The sequence below is a fragment of the Aotus nancymaae genome, unplaced genomic scaffold (genome assembly GCF_030222135.1).
Source record: "Aotus nancymaae isolate 86718 unplaced genomic scaffold, 86718_ANA_hifiasm-v0.15.2.pri h1tg000051l, whole genome shotgun sequence".
Taxonomy (NCBI): domain Eukaryota; kingdom Metazoa; phylum Chordata; class Mammalia; order Primates; family Aotidae; genus Aotus; species Aotus nancymaae.
In genome coordinates, this window is record NW_026988465.1 from 20,986,689 (window position 1) to 21,008,943 (window position 22,255).

The 22,255-nt window shown below is 38.7% G+C and overlaps 1 protein-coding gene across 1 annotated transcript in view; it reads right to left on the reverse strand.

The window, feature by feature from the left end:
* DCDC2 (doublecortin domain containing 2) overlaps positions 1-22,255 on the reverse strand; it is a 199,110-nt gene that overhangs the window by 24,890 nt on the left and 151,965 nt on the right. Inside the window, exon 8 of the mRNA XM_012458520.3 lies at positions 12,562-12,662. Coding sequence (XP_012313943.2) covers positions 12,562-12,662 — 101 coding nt within the window. The remainder of the gene's footprint in view (positions 1-12,561; positions 12,663-22,255) is intronic.

Consider the following 22,255-nt stretch of genomic DNA (forward strand, 5'->3'; position numbering starts at 1 on the left):
AGAAAGTAAAGTATAAATTAATAGAGCATCAATCCTAGGAGAGAAAAGGGAAGATATCACATTTATAAAACAAGAATAGGATGCTATAAAAATGAACATTCAGAGAATGTGAAAGAGCTCTTAGATGTTAAAAATATAATGACTAGGAAATAATCAAAAGAGGATAAAAGTTGAGGCTTTTTTTTTTTAATGTGAGAAAGTTTTAAAAAAAAATCCATAGAGATGAAAAGTAGGAGAGACAATTAGATAATCACTCTAGGATGCCCTGTATTCAAATTCCTGGACTTCTAGAAAGAGAGTAGGGAAATAAAGAGAAGAAAATTATCAAAGAAACAATATAGTACTTTTTTCCGAAACTGAAAGCACGCATTTTAAGAATTAAAAAGCCCATTGACTACCCAGTCTAATAAGCAAAAAGGCCGACACCAAGACACATAACTGGAAATTTTCAGAATACCAGAAACAAAGAAAACAGTTTAAAAGCCTTCAGAGAAAGAAAAAAAGGTTATGTTGAAAGAAACAGAATGCCATCAAACTTCTCAACTACCATTCTGAATGGAAAGGAAAACTGAGTAATCCTCTCACAATTCTGAGAGAAATTATATCAAACCTAGAATTGTATACCTTGCCATACTTACTGTCAAGTTTGATTAGAGGAGAAAAAAAAGACATTTTCAGACATGCAAAGTCTCAGAACAATGTCTCCTATGAAGCTTTTCTCTGGAGGCAACTAGAGGTGAGTTCCACAAAAAATGAAGGTGAGACCAAGATAGAGGAAGACACAGAATCCAAAAAAATAAGAATCATCCACCGAGGAAGTAAAGGAAATTCTCAAAATAATGGTGAAGAAAAATACCAGGACAACTCTGAAAAGCAGATCTAGAGAACAACTACCAGCTTGAGGCGGCTGACTGGAGGGATTGAGAAAAAATAAAGACTTCAGTATCACTGAATGTGTAGAAGACAGTAAGTTCTTGCAAAGTTTGGAGATGGCTAAGTAATAGGTACATAGAAAACAAAGCAAGTAAAAAAAACAGTCAATTATTAACCGAGGCGAGAGGGAAAAAAGGTTACCCAAGAAAGGAAACATAACTAGAGTACACTAAATGGTTCAACTAAGAATAATACTCACCAAGTAGAAATAATGTACAAATATGAACTTAACCACAAGTATTACAAAATGATAGTGGAAAGAAAAAAGAAAGGGAAAGGCATCTGTATGCGTTTGTATGCATGTGGCCTTGTTTTTGATGGGGGGAAGAGTTTGGTTAGAAAAATCTAAATAATCATCTTCCATAGTAATTAGATAAAAAGTTAATAAATTAAGATATATACAAAGCAAGGCAAATCAAGAAAGTTAATAAAACAAATAAAATCAAGATTTTATCAAATTTGAGATACCACTCAATTAAAGGGATCTCCATTCTTTTATGTACATCTAAAAATAAAATAATTTTTAAATTAAAAATTTAATTAAAATAATTTTTTAAATAATTTTAAATTAAACTATGAGATGCCATCACTTGTAAGAACCAAGTGCCTCAGAGCTATTAAAATGGGGAACAGATTAGAAATAAAGCAGTATTCCGTAAGAAATAGTTTAAATCAGGTAACTAGATGAAACAGAAACTGTGGTGAGGAGGGGTGTGGCAAACGGTTGCTATTTTTGTTATAATCTTTGTTGAACTGATTGACGTTTAAAAATATGTGTACAATTTTTATTAAAAATAAATTTTAAACAAATAAGAAAATAGAACATATCACAGCCTCCAATTTAAAAAAGTATCTCACTGTTTTAATGTTCATCATGCTGGATTAAATGCTATTTAATGAAACTACTTAGCATAAAAATGTTTTTCAATTCTCATTATTTTACTAGTCAAAATCAACTACAAATAGGAAAAGCAATAAACAATCAGAAATCACTCCAAAGTTACTATCTCCATCTTCTGCTCAGTTCTGTCGAATTAAACTCCAAAAATACAATTGCATATTTGGTTATTTCATAATTATTGGCCCATGTTTCTGAAATGGTGACTTCTCTTGCCTGATCCTTAATTACCAGGGCAGTTTACTTACCTAAACGAAGCAGACTCATTTCTTACTTCCTTAGCTTGGAAAAGCACCATCTTATAAACAGGGCATATTGACACAGGGTCATGAGTGCCAGAGTATAATCACCGGCATCAGCTAATCAGGGACGTGTTCCACTGCTGATGGCCAACCCCAGACTGATTCGGAACATGCATACACAAAACAGGTTACTTTTGAAAAAGTATCTTAGGCTTATTAGACCTAAACTCACCTCTAGGAAAAGACATTTGTTCTGGCCTCCCCAAATGCATGCTAGAATGTGAACATCTTCAGTTTGGGCATGGGTGTCGAAGTGCTACCAGATCCATCATCCTTAACCTGTCTCTAACCAATGAAAAGAGTTTGGACCTTGGGGCAGAGCTCAGACTGTTTCTTAGCTGGAGTTAGTCCACAATGCCCCATAACATACACATGCAAATACACCTGTATGTACACACACAAACATGCATGCTAGATGGTACCAGGAGAGGCTAGCAAGGACTATGAAAGGTCTCAAGTCATACCCTGCTAGCAAGAGACAGTTAGCATGCCATAGTTTCATGAGTGCTGGCCAAAAACGTGAGACTACTGAGTCAGTGACAAAGGACTTTATTGCTCATGCAATAGCAGTAGCCAAAATATCAGCATCTGCACCCAAGGCCCAATTCCCACAATGAGAAGGGGGCTAGGTATGCACACAGTCCTTTGCATTTCAGGAGAAGAACCTCAAGCTTAGGGCACCCAAACTTTTTTTCAAATATTGTTATAGTAAAATATACATTACATAAAATTTACCATTTTAACCACTCAAGTGTACAAGTCAATGGCATTAAGTCTTTCACAATGGGCAGTAAACCTGCCTGACCTTTACACCATCGGAGGACATTGTCTTTATTATGTTGGACAATAAAGAAACCTGGCCTTTGCCCCAGAGCAGAGTTTCTCAATCTCAGCTCCAGTGACATTCTGGGCTGCATATTTTTTTGTTGTGAAGACTGTCATGTGCATTACAAGATTATTAACAGCAGCCCTGGCCACCGCCAACTAGATGCCCATAGAACACCCCCAGTTATTACACCAAAAGTGGTCCCAGAATTCGCTGTATGTCTCCTTGGAGGCAAAATCACCACCAGTTGAGAACAGTTGTTCCAGAAGAAGTCACTCTCTTTGTCTTCCAAGGCCATTCACTATACAAATATCCCTGAAGAGACGGTCCAGAACAAAAGCCAGCAGTGCCTCTGCTCACAAGATGTGCAGAATCACAACAGACCCGTGGAGAACTGCCTCCCAATGAAAGCCTTGACGCTGACTTCTAAAACTTAATCTGCTTCTCAGGAATGGATAAATAACGGCCAATTTGCACATTATACTTACACACACACACACACACACACTCTCTCTCTCTTCCTTCTTCATGGCCCTTTGACTAAAATTACAACACAGATCACTTAGATGACAGGAAAATAGTCCAAAGGCATTAACTAGCTAATGGTCTTACAGGGAGTGTATTTAAGTACCTTTTCTAGCTAAGTCAAGTAGTAGACCATGACTATATTTTCTTTTTTAATTAGAATTTTGTTTTCCTTTCTGGGTTAATAACTGGCTTTCTTTTTTTTAATGTAATGCTCTCCCCTCAGATCACTCCTCTGTCTTTAAGTTCAACAGACTGCATTTAAGTCCCATTTCCTCTAATTAATGTTGTACAGCCTTGAGCAAGTAATTTCACCTCCATGAGCTCACTTCCTTTATATATTTATAGACAGATGGATACAGAGAGACCATTGAGACCTAGCTGGTTTCTTTTTATATACAGTCTTGCTGTACCATCCAGGCTAAAGTCAAGTGGCACAATCTTGGCTCACTGAAACCTGTGCCTCCCAGATTCAAGCGATTCTTGTGCCTCAGCCTCCCAATTACCTGGAATTACAGGCGCACGTCACCACACTCAGCTAATGTTTTGTATTTTCAGTAGAGACCAGGTTTCACCATGTTGTCTAGGCTGTTCTCAAACTCCTGACTTGAGGTGATCCACCTACCTTAGCCTCCCAGAATTTTGGGATTACAGGCATGAGCCACCACGCCCAGCCCCAACAAGACCTATCTTACAGGGTTGTTTTCCCAAGTATATGAGATAAATAAAAATGCCTAGTCCAGTGCCTGCCACCCAATAGGTACTTAAGCAATGGTAGCGACTGTTTAATGCAGATCACCATTGTGGCCTGTTGCAGAGTTGCTCTTACTGTAATGAAACAAATGGGCTTTCCACTAATTTCTCCACACTTTCATTTAGTTTCTCATGTTATGTATAATAGAGCTGCTTAGGATGTAGAGTAAACATCAGCAGACCATAGAGAATGGCTCTAACCTGACTTCATAAGCACCTCGTACCGAACAGACAGACTAGACAATCCCAATGTGATGACCAAGAGAGTTCAAGAAGAGGGTAATTCTAACCTTTGGTTACCTGGCTTCATTTTCTTCAAGCAGACCCAATTGGTTTCTCAGTATCTCTTGCACACCTGCATTTTAATAAGCTAGCACTCACAAGGTAAATAAGAAATGAAGCCCTGTAGACACGCATCCAAGGCTGTTCAAGTATTATCAGAGATCAATTTTCCCTCCCAACTCCCCTTCCTGAGGATCATCAAACATAAAAGTAAAGAAATATCTCTCACCGATTTGCAAGTTGTTAAGTAAGTGATTAACAGAGAAATTTCTCTTTTGCTAATAATGCTATGATTTTCTCTTAATATTTGACAATGTAACTCTGGAATGTAAATTAGTCTTGGTTTCTGCAGCTATCAGTGTTGTATATACATGATGATCGTGTATACACAGTGATCATGATCATTCTGCTTTGTCTTAAAATATTTAATTATAGCTTCACAGAAGACTTAAAGTTTCATTTTCCCTCAGGAAAAAAATACCTCTAACTTTGATTTATAAAAAATTATTAGTTGTAACTAATCCTGGATAATAAATTGGATTTTTGGAATCTGCGTGATTTTTAGCACGTTAGGCTTTTCATCAGGAAGGCGGCACTTGCAGAAAATGCCCGTGGAATAATCAAGCAGCAGTTTCACTGCTGCACTGTTAAGACAAATACAGTTGAGAAGATAATCTATGGAATTTGTTGGATTGTGAAATTTGCTTTTAGAAAAAGAAATATCATCTAGTAGTCAGAGGACAAGTGGCAGTTCCTAGTGACTTCTCCCCATTCCCCTGAGTCTGGGATTATTTCCCCCTCCTCACCTAAACTCCAATCCTCTACTTAGAATTGTAGGGAAGCTTGCTGAATTATATTAAAAAGCAAAATTAACACTACTTAGTCCATTCTATAAGCATGTGAGTATGTATACATACACACACACACACACACACACACACACACACACAACTCCTGGAAGTACAGTGTTCTACTGGCCTAAGAAAGAAAATCAATACATGCATAGCAAATATTTGAGTTGCATTTATATATGCAATTTCTTTATGGAAAACAAATTCCAACCACAACAATTTCAAGGACCCTAAAGGCATGAACATAATGGCATTTTTAAAAAATGCTTTTCTGAAGATAGGCAAATAGGAACAGCTCTGGTCTGCAGCTCCCAGCGAGATCAACTCAGAAGGCAGGTGATTTCTGCATTTCCAACTGAGGTTCCTGGCTCATCTCTCAGGGACTGGTTAGACAGTGGGTGCAGCCCACGGAGGGCGAGCAGAAGCAGGGTGGGACACCGCCTCACCTGGGAAGTGCAAGGGGTTGGGGAACTCCCTCCTCTAGCCAAGGGAAGCCACAAGGGACTGTGCCATGAGGAATGGCACACTCCAGCCTAAATACTATGCCTTTCCCACAGTCTTCACAACCTGCAGACAAGCAGATTCCCTCGGGTGCCTACGCCACCAGGGCCCTGGGTTTCAAGCACAAAGCTGGGAGGCCTTTTGGGCAGACACTGAGCTAGCTGCAGGAGTTTTTTTTTATACCCCAGTGGCACCTGGAATGCCAATGAGACAGAACTGTTCACTCGCCTAGAAAGGGGGCTGAAGCCAGGAAGCCAAGTGGTCTAGCTCAGCGGATCCCACCCCACAGAGCCCAGCAAGCTAAGATCCAGTGGCTTGAAATTTTCACTCCTGGCACAGCAGTCTGAAGTTGACCTGGGACACTTGAGCTTAGGGACAGGGGGGCAACCGCATTACTGAGGCTTGAGTAGGCGGTTTTCCCCTCACAGTGTAAACAAGGTGCCTGCAAGTTCAAACTGAGCAGAACACACTGCAGCTCAGCAAAGCCACTGCCAGACTGCCTCTTGAGATTCCTCCTCCCTGAGCAGGGCATCTCTGAAAGAAAGGCAGCAGCCCAGTCACGGGCTTATAGAAAAAACTCCCATCTTCCTGGGACAGGGCACCTGGGGAAGGGGCAGTTGTGGGCGCAGCTTCAGCAGACTTAAACATTCCTGCCTGCTGGCCCTTAAGAGAGCAGCAGATCTCCCAGCACTCAAGCTCTGCTAAGGAACAGACTGCCTCCTCAAGTGGGTCCCGGACCCCGATACCTCCTGATGAGGAGACACCTCCGAGCAGGGGTCAAAAGAAGCCTCATACAGGAGAGCTCCGGCTGGGATCTGGTGGGTGCCCCTCTGGGACAAGCTTCCAGAGGAAGGAACAGGCAGCAGTCTTTGCTGTTCTACAGCCTCCGCTGGTGATACCCAGGCAAATGGTCTGGAGTAGACCTCCAGCAGACCTGCAGCAGAGGGGCCTCACTGTTAGAAGGAAAACTAAAACACAGAAAGCAATAGCATCAACATCAACAAAAAGGACGTCCACACAGAAACCCCATCCGAAGGTCACCAGCATCAAAGACCAAAGGTAGATAAATCCACAAAGATGATGAAAAACTAGCACAAAAATGCTGAAAATCCCAAAAACCAGAACGCCTCTTCTCCTTCAAAGGATCACAACTCCTCACCAGCAAGAAAATAAAACTGGACGGAGAATGAGTCTGATGAATTGACAGAAGTAGGCTTCAGATGGTGGGTAATAACAAATTACTCCAAGCTCAAGGAGCATGTTCTAACCCAACGCAAGGAAGCTAAGAACCTTGAGAAAAGGTTGGACAAATTGCTAACTAGAATAACCAGCTTAGAGAAGAACATAAATGGCATGATGGAGCTGAAAAACAGCATGAGAACTTCATGAAGCACACACAGTATCAATAGCTCAATCGATCAAGTGGAAGAAAGGATATCAGAGACTGAAGATCAACTTAATGAAATAAACCGTGAAGACAAGATTAGAGAAAAAAAAAAAATGAAAAGGAACGAATAAAGCCTCCAAGAAATATGGGACTATGTGAAAAGACCAAACCTACATTTGATTGGTGTATCTGAAAGTGATGGGGAGAATGGAACCAAGCTGGAAAACACTCTTCAGGACATTAACGAGGCGAACTTCCCCAACTTAGAAGGGAGGCCAACATTCAAATTCAGGAAATACAGAGAATACGACAGAGATACTACTCAAGAAGAGCAACTCCAAGACAAATAATCGTGAGATTCACCAAGTTTGAAATGAAGGAAAAAAAATGCTAAGGGCAGCCAGAGAGAAAGGTCATATTACCCACAAAAGGAAGCCCATCAGACTCACAGCAGATCTCTCTGCCAAAACCCTACAGGCCAGAAGAGAGTGGGGGCCAATATTCAACATTCTTAAAGAAAAGAATTTTCAACCCAGAATTTCATATCCAGCCAAACTAAGCTTCATAAGTGAAGAAGAAATAAAATCCTTTACAGACAAGCAAATGTTGAGATATTCTGTCACCACCAGGCCTGCATTCCAAGAGTTCCTGAAGGAAGCACTAAATATAGAAAGGAAAAACTGGTACCAGACATTGAAAAAACATACCCAATTGTAAAGACGCTTGAAACTATGAAGAAACTGCATCAACTAAAGAGCAAAACAACCAGCTAGCATTATAATGACTGGATCAAATGCACACCTAACAATATTAACCATAAATGCCCCAATTAAAAGACACAGACTGGCAAATTGTTTAAAGAGTCAAGATCCATCATCAGCGTGCTGTATTCAGGAGACCCATCTCATGTGCAAAGACACATATAGGCTCAAAATAAAGGAATGGAGGAATATTTACCAAGCAAATGGAAATCAAAAAGAAACAGAGGTTGCAATTGTAGTCTCTGATAAAACAGACTTTAAACCAATAAAGATCAAAAAAGACAAAGAAGGGCATTACTTAACAGTAAAGGCATCAATGCAACAAGATGAACTAACTATCCTAAATCTATATGCACCCAATACAGGAGCACCCGGATTCATAAAGCAAGTTCTTAGAGACAAAGAGATTTAGACTCCCATACAATAATAGTGGGAGACTTTAATAGCCCACTGTCAATATTAGACAGACTAACAGGATAGAAAATTAACAAGGATATCCAGGACTTGAACTCACTCAGCTTTGCACCAAGCAGACCTAATAGATATCTACAGAACCCTCCACTCCAAATCAACAGAATATAAATTCTTCTCAGCATCACACTGCACTTATTCTAAAGCTGAACACGTAATTGGAAGTAAAACACTCCTTAATAAATGCAAAAGAATGGAAATCATAATAAAGAATCTCTCAGACCACAGTGCAATCGTTAGAACTCAGGATTAAGAAACTCACTGAAAACCACACAACTACATGGAAACTGAACAACCTGTTCCTGAATGACTACTGGGTAAATAATGAAATTAAGGCAGAAATAAACAAGCTCCTTAAAGTCAATGAGAATCAGGACACAATGTACCAAAATCTCTGGGACACAGCAAAAGCAGTGTTTAGAGGGAAATTCATAGCACTAAATGCCTACAGGAGAAAGTGGGAAAGATCTAAAATCAACACCCTAACATCATAGTTAAAAGAACCAGAGAAGCAAGAGCAAACAAATTCAAAAGCTAGCAGAAGACAAGAAATAACTAAGATAAGAGCAAAACTAAAGGAGACAGTGACATGAAAAACCATTCAAAAACCCAGTGAATACAGGAGCTGGTTTTTTTTTTCAAAGATTAACAAAATAGACCACTAGCCAGACTAATAAAGAAAAGGGAGATGTATCAAATAGACACAATAAAAAATGATAAAGGGGATATCACCTCTGATTCCATAGAAATACAAACTTCCATCAGAGAATACTGTAAACACTTCTATGCAAATAAACTAGAAAATCTAGAAAAAATTGGATAAATTCCTGGACACATACACTTTCCCAAGACTAAACCAGGAAGAAGTTGAATCCCTGAGTAGAACAATAACAAGTTCTGAAATTAAGGCAGTAATTAATAGCCTACCAACCAAAAAAAGGCCAGAACCAGACAGATTCACAGCCGAATTCTACTCGAGGTACAAAGAGGACCTGGTACCATTCCTTCTGAAACTATTCCAAACAATAGAAAAACAGGGACTCCTCCCTAACTCAATTTATGAGGGTAGAATAATCCTGATACCAAAACTTGGCAGAGACGCAACAAAGTAAGAAAATGTCGGACCAATAGCCCCAATGAACATCAATGCAAAAATCCTCAATATAATACTAGAAAATCAAAGCCTGCAGCACATCCAAAGCTTATCTGCAACAATGAAGTCAGCTTTCTCTCTGGGATGCAAGGTTGGTTTGACATATGCAAATCAATAAATGTAATCCATCACATAAACAGAACCAATGACAAAAGCCACGTGATTATCTAAATAGATGCAGAAAAGACCTTCAATGAAATTCAACATCCCTTCATACTAAAAAAAAAAAAACCCTCAATAAACTAGGTATTGATGGAATGGATCTCAAAATAATAAGAGCTATTTATGACAAACCCACAACCAGTATCATACCGAATGGGCAAAAGCTGGAAGCATTCCCTTTGAAAACCGGCACAAGACAAGGATGCCCTCTCTCCCCACTCCTATTCAACATAGTATTGGAAGTTCTGGCCAGGGCAATCAGGCAAGAGAAAGAAATAAAGGGTATTCAAATAGGAAGAGAGGAAGTCAAATTGTCTCTGTTTGCAGATGACATGAATGTGTATTTAGAAGACCCCATCATCTCAGTCCAAAATCTCCTTAAGCTGATAAGTAATTCAGCAAAGTCTCAGGATACAAAATCAATGTGCAAAAATTATGGGCATTCCTATACACCAATAATAGACAGACAGAGAAACAAATCATGAGTGAACTCCCATTCACAACTGCTACAAAGAGAATAAAATATCTAGGAATACAACTTACAAGGGATGTGAAGGATCTCTTCAAAAACTACAAACCATTGATCAAGGAAATAAGAGAGGACACAAACAAATGGAAAAACATTCCATGCTCATGGATAGAAAGAATCAATATTGTGAAAATGGCCATACTGCCCAAAGTAATCTATAGATTCAATGCTATTCCCATCAAGCTACCATTGACTTTCTTCACAGAATTAGGAAAAACTACTTTAAATTTCAAGTGGAACCAAAAAGAGCCCATATAGCCAAGACAATCCCAAGCAAAAAGAACAAAGCTGGTGGCATCACACTATCTGACTTCAAACTATACTACAGGCTACAGTAACCAAAACAGCATGATACTGGTAACAAAACAGATATATAGAAAATGAAACAGAACAGAGGCCTCAGAAATAACGCACACATACATCTACAACCATCAGATCTTTGATAAACCTGACAAAATCAAGCAATAGAGAAAGGATTCCCTATTTAATAAAAGGTGTTGGAAAAAGTGGCTAGCCATATGCAGAAAACTCAAACTGGACCTCTTCCTTACAGCTTATATAAAAATTAACTCAAGATGGATTAAAGACTTAAGTTAAGACCTAAAACCATAAAAACCCTAGAAGAAAATGTAGGAAATATCATTCAGGACGTAGGCATGGGCAAAGACTTCATGAATTAAACACCAAAAGCAATGGCAACAAATGCCAAAATTGACAAATAGGATCTAATTAAACTAAAGAGCTTCTGTACAGCAAAAGAAACTAACATCAGAGTGAACAGGCAACCTACAGAATGGGAGAAATATTTGCAATCTATCCATCTGATGAAGGGCTAATATGCAGAATCTACAAGGAATTTAAACAAATTTACAAGAAAAAAACAACCCCATCAAAAAGTACACGAAGGATATGAACAAAACCTTCTCAAAAGAAGACATGTATGCAGCCAGCAAACATGAAATAAAGCTCATCATCACTGGTCATTAGAGAAATGTAAATAAAAAACACAATGAGATACCATCTCATGCCAGTTAGAATGGCACTCATTTAAAAGTCAGGAAACAGCTGCTAGAGAGGAGGTAGAGAAATAGGAACCCTTTTACACTGTTGGTGGGAGTGTAAATTAGTTCAACCATTGTGGAAGACAGTGTGTTGATTCCTCAAGGATCTAGAACCAGAAATATCATTTGACCCAGCAATCTCATTACTGGGTATGTACCCAAAGGATTATAAGTCATTCTACTAGAAAAACACATGCACATGTATATTTACTGCAGCACTGTTCACAATAGCAAAGACTTGAAACCAACCCAAATACCCATCAATGACAGACTGGATAAGGAAAATGTGGCACAGATACACCATGGAATACTATGCAGCCATAAAAGAGGATGAATTCATGTCCTTTGCAGGGATATGGATGAAGCTGGAAACCATCATTCTCGGTAAACTAACACAGGAACAGAAAACCAAACACCACATGTTCTCACGCATTAAAGGGAGTTAAACAATAAGAACACATGGACACAGTGAGGGAAACATCACACACCAGGGACTGTCAGGGGGTGGGGGAATTGGGGAGGGATAACCTTAGGAGAAATACCTAATGTAGATGACAGGTTGATGGGTGCAGCAAACCACCATGGCACGTGTATACCTATGTAACAAACCTGTGCATTCTGCACGTGTACCCCAGAACTTAAAATATAATTTAAAAAAAATGCTTTTCTAAGTGAGTAAAGACTTTTTTCCAGATGAAAATCTCAAAACAATACTCTTTTTTGTATCAAACTTTATCACTATTTATCTCATACCTAATCCCATCCCATCTTGTTCTTCAGTGCTCTTTATTAAGGATATAACATTTTCTGTATTTTAAAAAAAAGATTTGGTCTAGGTCGGGCACGGTGGCTCATGCTTGTAATCCCAGCACTTTGGGAGGCCAAGGCGGGTGGATCACGAAGTCAGGAGATTGAGACCATCCTGGCCAACATGGTGAAACCCCAACTCTACAAAAGAGACTTGGTCTAAACGGCTATTCCTCACAGGAATACTAGGATAAAGAATGGAAGGGTGTTTTGTCATGTTTCTAAGGTTGATCAGCCACACAGTATCTTAGAGGGTTTAATTCATGCAGGTATAGGAACAGTATGTAGGAGATAACACCAAACTTCAAAGAAAAACAGTAATAATTGGCTTATACATGTTTTTCAGGCATGGAGATTACCTGATCAACTGGAACCTCAACCTGCGTGTCTTCATCTTCTTGGACTTCTGCTGCCCCCCGCGTTTCAGACCTCTCTGCTCCAGCTTTGAAAATGCCTTCATCTATCAAGACAAACACACAGTGAAAATCGAAATCCAATTGTGACATCATGTGGTTGAATTCAGACATTACAATTATATACTTGTTAATAGATATTTGGGTTCGCCTTTTAGTTGATAGTATTTTTGTGTCCCCCACTACCACCCCACCCCCCAATTGTTTCACATTTTCATTGAGAAAACATCCAGGGGTCAAAACAAGGCTGATTCCACAGGGTAAAGATCTCTCAAAGCTCCCGTTCACCCTTTGGCTACTGACTTACTAACATAGCCCTTTGTACAGGCATTGAGACAGGAAGAAATTCACAACTATCATCCCCGTTCCCCCTCCTATCCACAAAACAGTGAAAATGCTTGGTGCTTTAAAATACTACTTATAGAAATTTATCTTTCCCAAGAGAATGCTATGCACTCCATATAATGTATTGGAATAATTCTCTCTATTCAGAGTATTATAAAAAGTGTTTTTACTGCAGCAGAATCATAGAGTTGACTTTCCATATCTCACCAAAAAATCAATATCATTTATTTTGCAGATCTCTACAAGATTTTCACAACCTATGACTTTAAATCCCTAACTATAAAATGTAAACCAAATCTCTGACTTTAGGTTAAGCTCCTTCAACTGCTTTCCTCTGGAAAGCAATAATAGCTGTTTTCCATGTCTCCCCTCGGCCTTCTCTTCTTCAGGCCAAGTAATCAAAGAATCTCAGAAGCATTTGTCATTCTGTCTATCTACTTGCCTCAAGACAGGTTTAGTGCTTCGGCCATTCTCACAGATGTTTTCTCTGTCCAATTTTTAAGGCTCTCCAGGGATGGAGATTTTACCTCCTTCACTGGTAATGTATTACAATATTTGATTAACCCTACAGTCTAGAAAATATATTTTTATCTTTTGTCTTAAAACTCCCTCTATTTCTCTAATGGAAACTTGTCTCCCAAAGCATAATTATTTGACATATTTTATATATATCTTTCATATTGCTAAAGCTATGAAGTCACTCTTAATTAAATGTAAGATATATTTTTACACTGGTTGAGGACTAATTATATGCAAGGCATGATGTGAACTCATGAGACGGCCTAAGATATGAATGAGATGTGGACTGTTCCCCCGAGTTGCTTCCAGTCCAATGAGGAGACAAACACGCCTCCAACAAGGTGAATGATGAGTAAGGGCGATGGCAGAGTATTACGGAAGCTGAAAATATACAGCCCAGTGAGGAAGGAATGAAGGAAAGAGGAAGAGAGGGAAAGAGTGAAGAAAAATAAGTATGTTTGACACTCATTTCTACCTTCTGAAATTACCTTGGAAAACAACCATCATAGTCAGATGCTGAACTCAATAGACTACAGTTATGACGTATGCACAAGACTTTATGCATGACATTTTGTGTCCAAATGTTGTACTTGCTTGCACAGAGACTACAAAGAGAGGCCTACAGATACCAAAGGAATATAGTCTTAATACATTCAATGAAATGTTTAACTATATCCAAGCAGAGCTATGAATGGTTTGCAGATGTGTTTTAGAAGAAGCATTTTACCAGAAAAGAAGAATACAATCGATAATAACAAATAAAATAAAATTGGAAGGGCACTGGAATGAAAACTGACAACCATAAGGATATAAACAGCAAAGAGACAAATAAGCAAAGCTCAGTGCTGCGCACAGGGACACAAAGAGAGAATACGAAGACTTTGTTTTAATGTTTGCCGCAGGTGTGGGGGGAGGATGTTGTGTATCAGGGAACCAAAATGTTTAAGCCATTGCCATCAGCAGCACAGAGCAAAATAATTAACATCAGAAAGAAATTCTTAAGAATAAACAGTGATCAAAAAAACGTAGAGAGAAAGGCTTTTGTGATAGACCTACTAGGATTTTCATTTTTACTATAAATGCTATATAAAATTAAAGGCAGAATAATATTAATTTTTAGAGAAAAAAATATTTTAAATAGTATCTTTGATTATAAATTGTTTATATGCATTTTAGAAAACTTGGAAGGTGAATAAAATAAATGTCTTTTTAATCTCATGACCCAGAGACAGTCATCACTAATATTTTGATAATTCTTTCCTTCCCTCCCTCAATCCATGTCTCTCTCTTTCTCTCTCTCTCTCTCACTCACTCATAAAACTGGGATCTTATCATACATGTAATTTTTAAAATCATTTTTTACTTTAAAACTGTTTCATGAGCATTTCTCAGGACACTAAATGTTACATGAAAACGTAATAAATAGCTGCATGTTGTGGTATCATACTTTAATCAATGGACAATAATGAATAATGCAAAATAGACATTTTTAAAGAATAGGTACTATTCATGTGATTGATGGGTGAACATGCATTAAGATCCACTGCATACTACTCACTCTGGAAGATATGAAAGCGCTGCCCTTGAGGGTTAGCATCCCATGGAGAGAGACCATCACAGACATGAGCTGTTTCCCCTTCCACATTCATACCCTGTAGTTCCTTTCCTATCTTAGGAGTTTGTTTCCCAAGAATAAGCATGGCGCACTGCACACAGTAAGTCCTCAATTAGGATTTATTGAAATGTAAGACAAAACACAAGTCCCGGCAGTTTAATCTCTTTCTCACACGTTGATTTCCCTCCTGCTCTGTGCACCCCTACACCCATGTATCCTCACCCACCATGCTCAGCATTAAATTCTCTCTTCCGAAATCATCTCCTGGGCATACTCGCATCCTGGTTTTGATACAATTAATTCCAAGGAATCCTCAGCCTCTTCTTTGATTTTCTCTTCTACTTCATTTTAAAGGAAATCTGACCAACCCCGTATGTTACCATCTGAGTAACTTCAATACCATGTGATGAGTAACTTCAGTACCAATATTCTGCACCCTTGAATACTCCAACTCTTCAACTCCACTGACATCCCCTCAATTTCACCTTGCTTTAGATCATTTTCATCAAATGCAGTGATTTCAATCACAGCCCACATGCAGTTAGGGCCAAAAAACTTGCAGGTCACGGACCCGCAGTGGTTTTTCATGTCTCACCCTATGGCCTCCATGTCTAGTTTGCCGCTTCTACCCTGCCCCTGGGTGGCTGCCCATCAGGAGTCTTATTCACAGTTCAAATCTTATTCAGCTGTCAATGTCTTCATGGAAATTTCCTCTGATCTTATCCTGTGACCCCACAACCACACAGAACCAACGGCTCCCTCCTCTGCACTACTTCTTTCTCCCACATACTTCATTCATTCATGATCACACTTACTTTAATCAATTTATTTTACCAGTTCTGCCCCCTTCTCTGCTAGACCACAAGCTCCTTCAGGCACAGTCCACAATTTCTGTACTGTGCCTAGCACAGTATCAGCCTCATAACAGGTTTTGACATGCTCCTTAAACTGAACTAATAATACAAAGCATTACGTAAACACCAAATTTTTGACATTGTCTGCAAGTATTACTTGTAAAAGAATCTGTATGTGTACACTTCATCCAGGGCCAAGATCCGTGGGCCAATGGGAATGTTCACAAGCAAATTAGGCCTTACATCAGAAAATTAAAATCATTTGACACCAAAGAATTGCCAACAAGGCCAAACTGCAGTGAAAAAGAATCCGAATGATATGATGAGAATATGCTTCCCCTCTGTCAACGCCATCATTAAAAGCAACTGAAGACACATTTTGTGGAAGAAGTCAAAGATAAAATACTGAAAATTTAAAACACCTGCTTGAAAGGATAGATTCCATGAGAAGTTTGCAAAGGTATTTCCTTTTTATCAAGGATAACATTATTTGAGCACTTCAAAACCTTACCATATTCCTTTTATTACTGCTAATTTAAACTTGCACAGTAAATTTGTGGATTTAGATCATGACAGCGTTATTTTGTGCCATGGTTTTCTAGTTATTGCTACAGCAACATCAGATATTCTAGCCACAACTCACGAAGGGTGAGTGGCACCTAGGGCTGAGGTGTTTTGTCCCCAATGAGACACAGATGCAGTTTTAATGTCACTCAGGATTTTCAGAGAAACAGGAATTTAGTCTTACTCCATACTAATATCAACAGGTGAGTGATCCTTTCTGCCACACACTGCCCACCTGTGAACTTTTTGGTGTGCCTATAATAGTTCTGCACACGTTCAACGTTCTTCTGAGTCCCCTCTTGATGAGCATTAGTATGATTTTTCAACTGCTCATGAAATGTCTTGAGTTTTAGCAATTTTGCTTCCTCTAAAACAAATTGTACATGGTAAATATAATAACAGAATGCCTGTGTACCACATAAAAATAAACTTTTCTCTAGGTAGAAAAAGTGGGCTCTTGGGGAAGGTAATAATGGGATGGCCCACCATCTCGGAATGTAGAGCACCTAGTGCTTAGCTGTCTGGAGTCGTGGTCTCTTCCTCACCCCCACACTTTCCCCAGCTCTTGCTACTCCATCTTCTATAACAGCACCCCAAAGCCATTGCTCTTGTCAAAATTATCAGTGAGCATAATTATGACAATATTTATTATTTCATTTGCTTGATCTTTCGGCAGCTTTTAATGTAGCGGATCTCAGGGTGTGGGTGAGTGGGTGGGTGTGCGTATCTTCATTCACTGTCCCGGTTTTACCAGAAGCTTGTCTTCAGTCTCCTTGGCCAATCCATCCTCTTCTGTTCAACTTCTAAGTATTGGTCCACCTCAGAGCAGTATGGTGAACCAGCTTCTCTATCTACACACTTGCTTTTAGATTAATCTCATGGCAACCTTAGTTTGAAAAACATTAACGTGCCAATGACTCTCTGATGTATATCTTTGGCCTCAACTTCTTTACAGGTTCCGAAACATATATATCTATCTAACTGCCTGACTTGAAACTTCACCTTCTGTCCAACAGGCACCTCAACCTTAACTTGGTCAAAACAGAACTCTGGCTCCCCACCCTAAACTGCTCATTTCCCAGATTCCCCATCCCAGGACATGGCACCACTTCTCAACCCCAAAATCCGGGAATTATCATTATGTCCTTCCTGACCTCAGTTTCTATATCCATTCCATTGTCAAGTCTTCTCAATTCAATCTCCTTTTAAAAATCTATCTCAAATATAGATTCCCCATCCCAGGACATGGCACCACTTCTCAACCCCAAAATCCGGGAATTATCATTATGTCCTTCCTGACCTCAGTTTCTATATCCATTCCATTGTCAAGTCTTCTCAATTCAATCTCCTTTTAAAAATCTATCTCAAATATATTCATTTATTTCGATCTCCACTCCCAACTTGGTCTAATCACCAAAATTAGTCTCTCTCTTCTTCCACTCTCGCTATCTCATAATCATCCTCCATATAATAGCCAAGTGCTCTTCATAGATTATTTTTAAAGAATTTAATTAATTCCACAGCTTAGAAACTCTCCAACATCGTTCTATCACATACGGAATCCCAATTCCATACCGTGGCTTACAGAGAAGTGATCTGGTGCGTAACTCCTCCTCCAACTGCACTGTGTATTTCTCTTTCCCCACACATGAAACTCAAGCTTCACAGACCTTCGATCTGTTCCTCACTAGAAAGCTGTTTCCTACCTTGTGGCTTTGTTCTCCATACAGTCTGTGCCTTAAAAGTTTTTTTTCCCCATTTTCACATTGCCAGTCAGATCTCAGGAAACTCTCTGTGTTCCAATTCCAGTAGCCAGTCATTCATGTATAGTGCCCTGGTTTAATTCTCTGCCTTGCACTCACTGTGTGTGTCAGTTTCCACCAAAGTGGAAGCTCCAAGAGATCAGGCAGTTTGTCCGTATTTTTCACTGTTCCATCACCAGCACTTGAAGGTGCTCAGTACATGGAAGACACTCAGAAGGTATTTGCTGAAAGAAGGAAGAGTGTGCACTAAAAAAAATTTGCTGTATTGAAGTAGAATGTAAGGAGGCCACAACTTAGCCATTAGCTCAGTGCATTAATCCTTCATGTTCTTACAAGGTTTTGCCCCAGTCTGACCACACTTGGCAGTACAGCATTTGGATGGAGAGTACGGAGGAGAAATGAAGGGAACTGAAGAGAAAGACAGACTGAGGTACAACCTACACAGATCAACAAATTATGTTAAGGGTAGTAGGTAGAATAATACCCCCGGCAAAGATGTCCACATCCTGATCCTAAGGAACTGTGAGCGTATTATATCACATGGCAAAGAGGAATTATGGTTGCAGATGGAATTAAGGGTGCTAAGCAGCTGACCTTGAGACGGGAAAAGAATCCTGGGTTATTCATGTGAACCCAATATAATCACAAGGGTCCTTGTGAGTGAAAAAGAGGAAGGAGACTCAGAGGGGGACTGGAACAGTACAAAGAACACAGCCCTGATGACACCTCGGTTTTAATCCCGTAAGGCCCATTTTGGAATTCTGATCTCCAGAACTGTAAGGTAACAATTCTGTGTTGTTTTAAGGCACCATGTTTGTGGTGATTTGTCACAACAGCCACAGGAAAATGATACAACATGTGTCCAGAAATTATGTTCTAGGGCAGGGGTCCCCAACTCCCGAGGCCACAGACTGGAAGTGGTCTGTGGCCTGTTAGGAACTGGGCTGCACATCAGGAGGTGAGCAGCAGATGAGCGAGAATTACCGCCCGAGCTCCAGCTCCCATCAGATCGGCAGCAGCATCAGATTCTCACAGGAGCGTGAACCCTCCTGTGAACTGCACGTGCAAGGGATCAGGGTTGTGCATTCCTTACAAGAGTCTAACTAATGTCGCGTGATCTGCAGTGGAACAGTTTCATCCTGGAAGCATCCCCCTACACCCCTGAAAAAACTGCCTTCCACAAAACTGGTCACTAGTCCCAAAAAGATTGAGAACCACTGTTCTAGAAAGAACATCTGCAGTGGCCACCCCAGACCCACTTTCTGAGTCCTGTAGATACCTGCTGCGCAAAAACAGGCCTTTCAGATACCCTCTGCTCCTCCTGCTAACACGACAGTGGTCAGAAAACCCTCCTCTGAGCCCCCAGCCTTTTGTTTTCCTTCCCTAACAGTTATTACTTTTCTTTCTCACTCTCCGCAAGTTGCCAAACACTGCCACCAATCCAACACCCACACATCTGCCAGAGAAAAGGGATTCTATTTTTTAAGTCTTACCCTGCCCTAAAAACCTTTGTCGTAAAAGCCATTTGCTAACCAACTAAAAAGCAAGGATAAATCTGATATGCAATACTGCTCTGATTCAATTACCACGTGAAGGATCAGATTCAATGCTTGGATGCACACTACACCCAAATTCAGCTCTCATCTCTTTTGCTTTGAATGTGAAGACATTTTAGTGTATATTACACAGTAAAGCCATAACAAACACTCTAGTGAAAGTAAAAATGCTCCTCAATTATTTTTTACTTATCCCTTATGAATTTTATTGCTTACAAAGTGAAAGCAGAGATGCTGAGGTAGGGAAGTCATGTCATCACTGTATTATTCATAATAAATAGGAATCTGCTTCCCCTACTGAAACATGAAATAAATGCTTGTGTGTTTTTAGCTTTTCTGCAACTAGGAGAGCTGAAATGAAAGCATTTCCTTGTTTCAATTCATCAGTATTTCAGTTTAACAATATTGCAATTCTTTCATGTTCTCAAATTTTAAAAGTTACCAAATAATTAATGAAATTTTCAGGTAATTAATCAGAATTTAAGCCTACCATTCTTGCTTTTTCACCAAAATTACTATAAATTATTCTTAAATGGTATTGTAATCCATATTTTAGTATGTTTAGTGTTTGAAACTGATTGAGATTTATCAGGATACATAAGAAAAATAATATAATGGCCAGTTCTAAATACTTTATATAAATCTTAGATATCTATTAACTAGAAACTCTTTTACTATAATTTATCACTAAGACTGCCTATAACAATAGAAACATTGAATCAACTTTAAAACAAAGTATTAATTTTTAAAAGTAGCTCATTAAAACCAGTATAGTACTGGCAAAAAATGTGGGGACCAAGGAGTTTATGACATTGAATATATAAAATTATACCCTAAGAAGAAAAAAAAGTCAATCTATTTATAAGGCAATACTCTTCATGTGTCACATCAGTCACCAGAGGCAGAATTAAAATTGGTAAGAAGGTGATATAAAAATTATTTTCATTAGCTTAGTGCTAACGTGAACTACATTCACATGTGAAATATATTGAATTTTTATACAACTTTTTACATATATAGATTGTTGTCATCACAGCATCTCGTTGAAAATTAATGGAAGCACTTCCAGAAAAGTGACCCAGTAGGATAGGGTCTTTATGAAGCTTGGCAAGTAGTGAGGTAGCGAGGAAGACCAGGTTCACATGTAATAACACTTCCTCATGAAAGGGTATTAGCCAACTCTCCCGAGATCCCAGTCACAACTTATATAATATATCTCTTTGTACCAGCTTTCTGGATTAAATATAAGAAATATCATCATAAGGAAGACTGAAAAACTAATCAAATGACAGCTAATGTTCTGAGTGCCTCTAAGTGAGTACAGTGATACAACCCAAATGTCCAAATGTTTCTTAATCACTAATCTTCTCCACATGTTTTATTATGTCCCATCAGCCCAATGGAAACTCTTCACAGAAACAAGAATATAACAAGTCATATTTTTCTTTGGCAGTTTATAATATTACATAAAAATAATTTTATCCACACATTTGTACAGGCTGTTTCCTAAACTGAAGTTTGAAATATCTGGCTTCTTTCTGTTCTCCAACTCCCACTTCAGGGTATTAAGTCTCATCTGTTATGCAATTGAGTATACATTTGACTATTAGCTATTTGCACAGAATTGATTTTAATCACCACAGTTATTGAACGTTAACTTTAAATAAGTGTAGCAAAATATTCTAAGGGTAGACAGAAAACAAAAGTAGGATTATTATCATTGATTTCCCCAGATCACAGGTAATTTTGTTCTTATTCCTACATTTCTATTTCCTTATTTTTAGATACAGATATTTCAGATTTTCATCAAAATCAGAAGTATTCAGAGTATAAAGAATAAAGCACATATTTATAATATGTATAATTCATGACTTGTTTCATAACCTATATAAATTTTGATATGATTTCTAAAGTCTATATCCGATAAGTGGGACTGAAAATAATTAAGTACCTCTGAGTAGGTTTACCTAAACCAACAAGTATATATAGCTTTAATTCTTCTTTTCTAATTTTGCATCCTTATAAAAATTACACTGCAAATTAGTTTTTGTTCATCAGAATAATTGAATTGTTCCTTTTTCCACCCCAGTGATTTAGAGTTACTTATTTGGCCTAAAATTCACAATTTCTGTTCTTAATTCTGGTTGGTCCGACTACCTCCAAATGACCTTGTATCAGTAGAGCTAGCCGTACTTCTGTACTCTAGATTTATCATCAAACAAATGAAGTACCTGCCTGTAACAAAGACACACAGCTCTCTTTTAAATTCCTTGAAAATTTTGTGTTCATTCCTTCCTCATTATGCAACATTTACTGAGCCTCCTCACGCTCAGGCATGTGCTTGACACCAGCCACACAAAGATGAAGAAGACACTGACCTCAGGATACATATTATCTACTGGGGGAGTTACATGGAAAACTCAG